The sequence below is a fragment of the Lemur catta genome, chromosome 1, assembly GCF_020740605.2.
Source record: "Lemur catta isolate mLemCat1 chromosome 1, mLemCat1.pri, whole genome shotgun sequence".
NCBI lineage: Eukaryota > Metazoa > Chordata > Mammalia > Primates > Lemuridae > Lemur > Lemur catta.
This window is the reverse complement of record NC_059128.1, coordinates 273,166,669-273,175,838: the sequence shown is the minus strand read 5'-3', so window position 1 is coordinate 273,175,838 and position 9,170 is coordinate 273,166,669. Positions and strand designations below refer to the sequence as shown.

General features: G+C 33.3%; 1 protein-coding gene across 1 annotated transcript; it reads left to right on the top strand.

Annotated features, from left to right (window-relative positions):
- Positions 1-1,783: 1,783 nt before the first annotated feature.
- Positions 1,784-2,095, top strand: LOC123650834 (keratin-associated protein 21-2). The gene has a single exon (XM_045570046.1). The coding sequence runs from the start codon at positions 1,784-1,786 to the stop codon at positions 2,093-2,095; it is 312 nt and encodes a 103-aa protein (XP_045426002.1).
- Positions 2,096-9,170: the final 7,075 nt, after the last annotated feature.

The window sequence follows — 9,170 nt, the reverse complement described above, 5'->3', positions numbered from 1 at the left end:
TTAACATGATATCTACCCTCTTAACAAATGTTTTAAAGTGCACAGTATGGTATTTTCAACTATAGCAAAACAATTTTTCAATCCATACATTCAGTGAGTAGAATATCCCTTCCAAGTTTTTCCTTTCTTATTTTTCACAGCCTTAGAGTACCATGTAGTTTCTTCAAATTGTATAGATGTTCTTTTATTATAGTTTATAATTTTTATATGAAACTTTTCCTGATTAACCAACAGTATGATACTTTTGTCTCCTGATTGGACCCAGACTGACAGAGATAGTTTTAGTCCTAGGAGCCATTTGTGTATATAAAGTAGTGAAGTCAGTGGTAGCAGACAAGATTATCTAGTGTGTAAAGTAAGAAGCAAAGATGGAGGGTAAAGTAGCCACAAGAATCCCCAAACTTAGGGCAAAGTCGAAGAGGTACCAATGAAGAGTGGTCATGGACCACAGATCCATTTATCATAGATGATGGGAGAAGATGATGTAAAGTCAAAGAGAGGATGAAGAAGAAATCCCATGGAAAGGTTAACTATTATTAATGTCATAGTGTAAGGTATTCAACAAAAGCAGTGTCAGTAAGTACCATTATTAAAATTTTGTTTTGGAAAAGATAAGTGAGACTAAAATCAAGAATATACCGTGAATTATTAAATCAAGCTAATAAGAAATCCATCACCTTATGTATTTATGCTTTTATTGTGGTGAAAATATTTCAAATCTACCCTTTTAGAAATTTTTGAAATATACACTGCATTATTATTTATTATAGTCACCATCTGTGAAATAGATCACTAAAGCTGATTCCTCCTATCTTACTGAAATTGTCTGTCCTTTGATAGAGTTCTCCCATTCCCCATCAACTCCACTTGTCTGGAGGTATTAATTATTGATTAGTTACATTTTAGTGGGAAGCAATGATATGAAGCACAAATGTGAGAGTAGTCTGAGTAAACCCACAAACAGATCTGTGTTTAAGAATTGGACTTACCAGTTGGACTTCATCAACAAAGATGTTATGAGCCAAGGATTTCCCTCACCATAAATTGGAACTCTTGGACAAGTTTGTTGTTTATATAATAAATGATCTATCTCCTCATATAATTGACCCATCAGAAGTTTAACAAAATTTTTTCCCTCAAAGAAGGAAAAAAATGTCATAACCTGCCGGACAAAAACGGGGATAGACAAGGTTTTTTTTAGAGAGAAGAAGAACAGTGTTTCAGGGAGTGGGTGTAACATGTTGAAAATACTTAATTCCTCTTCCGAAATCCATGAAAAGTAATTCAGAGTCATTATAATAGAAAAAACAAAGTATTAGGGAAGAAATAAAAGAAATTAAAATGATGATGATACTAAAAGTAGTGAGTAGAACTTATAATTTAATAGATGATTTCCAAAATCATGAAAGAGCAGAATAATAAACACATATCTATAGGTCAAACATATTTTGATGATGTGTTATGTTATGGTCATGAAATGAAATTATGGAAGCTACAATTATAGTTCTATAAGCTGGGGTGCTTAGGAAATGTTATGTTTATTTCCTCTGAAGGCTTGAACAACTTCCTGGGGAAGCAGTAAGTAAATTATGAATTCCTAACAAAGTGGTTGTATACAGAATGAGTTCCTTATAGGCAAATCGTTGTCAGATGAGAGAACAGGGACCATGTGAGTATGACCCATCCATCCCTGAGAGTATATAAAGATGCTGGGAGAGTAGATGACACTCACACTTCAGAAATATTCTCCTACATCTCACCTGAAACCTCACTTCCTGACACCATGTGTTGCAACTACTATGTAAACTCCTGTGGGAGCTGTGGATACGGCTCTGGCTATGGCTGTGGCTATGGCTGTGGCTATGGCTGTGGATACGGCTCTGGCTATGGCTCTGGGTACGGCTGTGGCTACGGCTGTGGCTATGGTTGTGGATATGGAAATGGCTGCAGATATGGAAGTGGCTGTGGATACAGGTCTGGCTGCGGATATGGCTGTGGATATGGAGGTACCTTTGGATATGGCTGTGGTTACGGCTCTGGATGCTGTGGCTACCGACCACTTTGCTACAGAAGATGCTATTCCTCTTGCTGCTAATCATCACTGCAGATCATCCTTGCCTTTGAAATGACCACTCCATGATCAAGTGCAATTGAAATCTCCCCAAAGTAAAGGTTGACTGTTGTCTGCTGGGTACCTGAATTAACATACAAAAAGCTGTGTGCAGTAGATAGAAACTGAACAATTCCATCACATCACTGAAGACAGTAGATTTTATTCTGATTAATTTTCAAAAGTAAATTCCTGTATCTTTTACTCCATCTTTGTACTGTGACTATTTGCAGAAGTATAAGAAGATTATATAATTAGAGCATACTAAAATGGAATAAAAACAGCAGTTTCCTAATAAAAATCTTTATTTACTAATAAGTCTGGGCTTTTTTATGTCAGAGTTACCATTAATTTCAGGATTTGTGGCCTCTTGGAAAGCTGGGTGACCACAACTTAGCAGAAGAAAATTTTTCTAATTGATTGAATTTAAATGTTTGCTCTTTTATATATTTCTTAATTAATTGTATGTTAATTCTTTACACTTATATCTAAACATAACCACAAGTATCACATTCAAAATTTTATATCATGTATGATAAAGGATTATTAATAGATTAATGAGAAAGGGAAACTATGAGGTTAGTACACTGGTCCAGAAGTGATTGGCTTGGCCCTGTGTTTAAGTCATGGTGATTAAAAGGCAACAGTATTCATTTAATGTTAACATTTTTTAAAAAATATGTGAAACAAGCAATCTTGGAGAAAGCCGGTAAGTCTACTACAGTGCTAAATGAAATCGGAAAGAAGCAGTACCCTTTTCTCCTTCTTTTCTTCACTGTTGCTTTATCCATTCATCTGTTGATGGACACTTAGGTTTATTCCATATCTTTGAAAAGTAAGAAGGAAAAATGATTAAGAGCATTAGGTCTTTTAAGAACTTTTGTCCTTTTCCACGGGAAGGGAAACCCTTCCTACAAGACTTCTGACTATTCCTGTTTGGACATTCATGTTATGTGGCCACTCTTAGCTGAAGGTGGGTAAAAAAACATGGGTGTGGCTAAGGGTTGTGCTAGTCTATCAACACTGTGTGCCCAAACTCCATAGTTCTTTGGGCATCAAGGGAAAGGACAAGAGACTGCCAAAGCAAAAACTTAGGTAAATGGATGTATGTCTTCACAGCAATTCTAGTTTGGACAGGGGCACAGTCGCTGTCTTCATGAAATTTTTTCTTCAAGAGTAAAGGTTTGAGCTTAATATACTCATTTGTATCATTTATCATTTATCCACACATGGCTCTTCTCTGTGGTTTTTAATTTCAAAAAATTTAGAGGGTACAAGTGTTTTTTTTTTTTTTTTGTTACATGGATGAATTGTATCATGCTGAAATCAGGGCTTTCAGTGTACTTATCCCCAGAATAGTGTCCATTATATTGGATAGGTAGATTTTTTTTTATCCATCACTCTCCTTCCATCCTCCCACCTTCAGTTTCCAATGTCCATTACACCCCATGTCTATTCAACATAGTACTAGAAGTCCTAGCCAAAGCAGTCAGACAAGAGAAAGAAATTAAGGGCGTTCAAATCAAAAAAGGGGAGGTCAAACTATCCTTGATTTTTAAAAATTTTGTACTTGTCTTTCATTTCCATTCTTATGCCTATTTTTTATTTATAGTTATCTTGTAATTTGTTATTTTATATGAAATATCCCATTTCATTTTCTCAAAGTCCCAGGAAATGTGGTTATTCAATAACTTATTTTAAACCTACGTAAATGGTATCATTATATATATATTTAAAACTTTTTTTCCCCTCAGCACAAGTTGTGTTGAAAGATCTGTTTTTGCTACAGTGTGTACATTCAGACTACTATTTCTAATTGTTGCATGATACTCCACATGGTACATACACAAGATTTTGCCCATTCACTATATCAATGACATACACATGACCACACTCAGCTCTTGTGCAGCACAATGTTGCTGTAATTAACACCTGTACCCTATGGGCTTCTGTGAGAATCAACTCAAAATCTGAATTGCTGAGACAGATGGAATATGTGTGTTTTATTTTACTATTAGTAAGTATTGCCAGGTTAGTCATCACAAGATAAAAAATATTTCTAATAGAGCAGTATGAAAATGGAATAGGCTATCTTGTAGGCATTTCTATTCTGAAGTTGTTAAAAAATTAGGATCTCCACTTACTGGAGAAGTCTGAGTAAATCTGTATATTTAGAACATGGGCTTGATTAATTGATCTATGTCATTCACTTCTGCTTTGTAATTTAGTGATTCTGCAATACTCAGCTATAAGAAATAACAATGATACGACATCTCTTTGGTTCTCCTGGAGAGAGCTGGAACCCATTATACTAAGTGAAGTATCCAAAGAATGGAAAAACAAGCATCACATGTACTCACCAGAAAACTGGTTTCCCTGATCATCACCTAAATGTACATCAGGGAAGGATACCAATTGGATATCAGACTGGGATGGGGGGTGGGGGGAGGGGATGGGTGTATGCCTACATGATGAGTGCGTTGCACACCCTCTGGGGAATGGTCATGCTTGAAGGTGCAGACCCGGGGAGGTGGGGGGGGGAGGGGATGGAGGTATGACTACATGATGAGTGCCAGGTGCACTGTCGGGAGAATGAGAACGGACGCGCTTGGGACTCTGACTCGGGGGGATGGGTGGGACATGGAAAATGTATATAACCTAAACTTATGTACCCCCATGATGAGCTGAAATAAAAAAAATATATATAAAAAAAAAAAAAAAAAACAAAAAAACAAACAAAAAAAAAAAAAAAAAAAAAAAAAAAAAGAATAATTAAAGGTGAGGTTTGTGCAACCTGAATAAGGATAATATAGCCTGGAAAGTCAGAAAGACATGATACTCAATTCTGTCATAGTGTTAGGATGGAGAGTAGTAGGTTCAAAGTGAGCTTTGAGGCATCCTACCTGCTGTTAGAGTTAGTATTTCTGGATTTCTGGGAATCTGTGCAGAAGATAAGCCTTAGATCAGCAAAAAGAGAGACCCATTTAGTAAAGCCTTTGTAGAAAAACTTATAAGTGTGGTCAGGTATTAATGCAATAATGAATATGGTCTATTTCAGTTCTTAAAGAGATATAAGGAACTATCCACTGTGGGATGCTGAGAGATTATGAGATATGGTATGATAATAGTTCAATTGCCTTGGAAAACAAACATCTTATTCTAGTAATTATTGAAGAACAGGTGAGGTGATGATCATTTCCTAGGAGTATGTGCTGAATGGTATAGTACCTTGCTACTTATTGGTTTTGTTACTTTGGTCTAGCAATGCAATTGCTTCTCAATACTCAGTTCTTACACATAACATGTGGATAAAATACTTTTCCAATATTTCTGGGAGGTCCACATTCAATAATATTTTCAAAGGCAATTTGCATAATATGAATTTTTGTAAAAAACCCTCCTTATAATGAATGTATTTGCTTATGGGAGCCTGCAAAGGGAAAGCAGTAATCAAAGCTTTAATAGATTAGTTAATATAGTTATGCACATGTGACTTTCTAAGACATATTCCATGTAATTAGTGTTAGATGTTTTATAATTAATATTTAAATTTACTTAAATCTCCAGATGTAAGATTTCAAATTCTGAACATAAGCAAAATAGTTATTCTCTCAGACATAATTACTTTTCTCATGTTGCTAATTTTTTTGGTGATATCAAAATTTGAAATAAGAATCTCAATTGTTTTCCATTTAAAACCATAGAATGTTTTCAAGTCAAATGTCTTACAGGTAGAAGATAAATACTTCCCATAATTATGGAATTGAATATATGTTATGATTCCAAGTTCAATCAATTGACATAGTTGCAGCAATAATTTATTGTACAAAATGCTTTAATCACATTGCAGTTAGTTTAATATTAAGATAATTTTCTCAGGATTTGTATTTGCTTTCTTCATTAAATGTCGATTATTATAATAGGATTTGAACAAATGAATGGAGTACGTATTATCACATGCAGTTTTAGTTGAGGCTCAATTAGCTTAAGAATATTTCTTAAGTTTGGGCAGTTTATAAATGGTGAAGCCAGGATTCAGACCCAAGTCTATATGATTTCAAAAGATTTTCCACTTTATAAAGATTTGTGAGTTAGTTTAGGAATAAGTAATGTAATCCAGTTTTTAAAGAGTCAAAGACTAGCGGCCATTAGAAATTTGATTACTGATGAGTTTTGGAAAGTAATATGGGGTCCCTAATGAGAAGCTGGGATCACACTTCAGTCATTATATTTTTGTAGGAGAAGTAACTAACGATACTTAAGGGGACTATAAAGATTTTTTGTTAACAAAATTGCTATGAAAAACCATAATAGATTTAGGCTTAATTTGAATTAAAATTTTCTAGGAAGACATTGAGTCCTGAAAATAAAACAACCAATTTAGGAAAACTTATTTTTGCAATCTTGGGATGAGGCAAGAGAACTGAATTCTCTTTGGGAAATAATTGTAACTAAAGAGAAAGAAGGGCTCCAGGAAAAAAAAAAGACTATTCCTTAAATATTGGCAACTTTCTAATTGTGGCAAATGCTGACAAATGAGGATATGAAAATAAGTCAGAAAATTACTACTTGGGATATTTTGAAGACAGGAGAATCAGCACCAGTAATTAGAAAGCTAAATTTACTCTAAGATCAAGAGACATAAAACGTAACAGGGATTTAACTCAATGTGTTATAATTAGACATCAAAACACTGTTACAAATTTTATCATGAAAATTTGTCACTGAGGACATGTTTAGAGATAAGTATATTTCTGCTGTGAAAATGCATATATTTTCTAAGATTAATATTGTGTGGAAAGCAAAATTCAAATATCTTTGATCAAAGTGAAAATCTTTGTAAAAGCACTAGCTGTTTTCTGGAAATTTATCTGTCCCACACTTTCAAAATCTGAATGATTGTAAGTGACATAGTTCAGATATTGGCTCTGACTGTGTACTTAGATCAGAGAATGTCTTTGATAAAATGAAATAATTCTTACTTAAAATATTTGAAATAAAATACAAATAGAAGAAAGCTAAATATAATACAGCAATTTATTTAAATATAATAAAGAAATTTAACAACAAAAAAACCGAAAGCCAAATATTTTATCTACTTCAGCCAAATAATAAAATAATTTCAGTTAAGATTAAGAAGCAGACAGGGTTAGCAGCTATTATCATCATCAAGTATACAGAGAAAAGAAAAGAAAATAACAAGCAAAAATATTAGGGAAAAGAAATAATCTCTTTGATGATTATGTCCTTATATGCAAAGAAAACTCAAGATACTAAAGTGCAAAAGGGCAAAAATAAATCAGAAAATTTGTAAGATATATGGACACACAAAAAAGTTTTCGAAAGGATTTTCTGCTTACCTAGATTTAAAAATGAAAATGATTTTTATAATGTGATATAACTATAAAATTCTCAGAGAAAATTAAAAAGAAAGATGCAAAGGTCTATTTGAAGAACACTATAATAGAATATCTTATTAAAGAAAAAAAAGATGTGAAGATAATGGAAATGCAGATTTTACCTTGAACGGGAAGATCTATCATAAGATGTAAATCTCCCAAATTAATATGTAAATTAAGACATCTACTGGATTCTTTATTCAATAAAATCATTCTAAATATACATAAAATGCATTCTCAGGACTCACCAAGAAATAATGAAAAATAAGAATATAGTTTTGGTTTAAGAATAGAAAATAGAAGAAAGAAATATAATCAAGAATTTTGACATGCATTTTAGTACTTTGAGACTATGTGACAAAATTTATAGTACAATATGGTAAAAATTGAATAATTATTTAATAAATAGTGATGATACAACTGGCTATCCATCTAGAAAACAATAAAAGTGGGCCTTCAATCACACTACCTGAAAAAAAATTCCAGAAAGATTAAAGACTTAAACATAAAAATTAAAGCAGAAAAAAATAAAAATAAAAGTCCCCTGAGAAAAAGAAAATCCAAGGGAGTACGTATACACACACAACACACACATACATATACACACACAGTGGAGACCTTTCCCAAGAACAGAAACACAGAACCTATGAATGAAAAAACTAGATGAATGAAATGAAGATAGCAGAAGTGTTAATGTCTTAATATACCAAAAGCCATACAACTCAATAGAAAAATATGCAAATGATTATGAGTAGACATTCTATGTAAGAGAAATACAAATGTCCAAATATATTAACAGGTATTCAAATTCAATCATGGCTAGGGAAATTCAAAATAAAAAAATATTACGTTATTGTTTTTATCAGATGGGTAACAACGTTTTTATGGCTGTTGCTGGCAGGGAGGTGTGGAAACCAGCACACTCATGTGGTGCAGGTGAGAGTGGTTACTCTGGCTCCTGTTAAGTCTGTAGGGGAAGGAGTCTTCTCTTGCTGTCCCTACAGGGCTAGCTGCTCTGGCTATAGCTCATCAAGTGACCAAATGTGCCATTTATTTTTCTCCTAGATTGTGACTTCCAACACATTCCATGTCTTTGACATCATCTTCTATTACATATTTTCCTTCACTAGCCTTGTATATAAATAATTTTCTTCTCAATATGAGTTTAATGTTAAGTACTTGGATATCAATAAAGAGATTTCAGTTTTTAGAATTTAAGCTTTATTTTTGGAAGACATAATAAAAATTCATACATTCAGAATAAACACCTGTATTTGCTGATTCTGTCTTGCTGTGATCATGAGCATATTCTGAGAATAGGAGCTTAGCATAAGATTTCTAATAACGTTTCTTTTGTGATAGGAAGTTTGTTTATTTGTATGTACCAGAACATTCACTGGTTGTAATCTTTAGGTTATCTTTTGTAAACTAAACAACTACAGTACTGCTTATTTGGTTTTAAGTAAAATTAAACATCTATTCTCAAACATTTCAAAGTTTTTGTTTAATTCTTGACACTTGAAAGTGGCCATGCACACGCCTGTACTCATGGTAGGTTTTGCAAAAGGAGTTACAGTGGGTCTTTCCACTTGTGCTTTAATTTTTATAATGGCAGCTTTTGTGACAGGAAATAATAGCTCATAGATACCTTTGCTATGGTG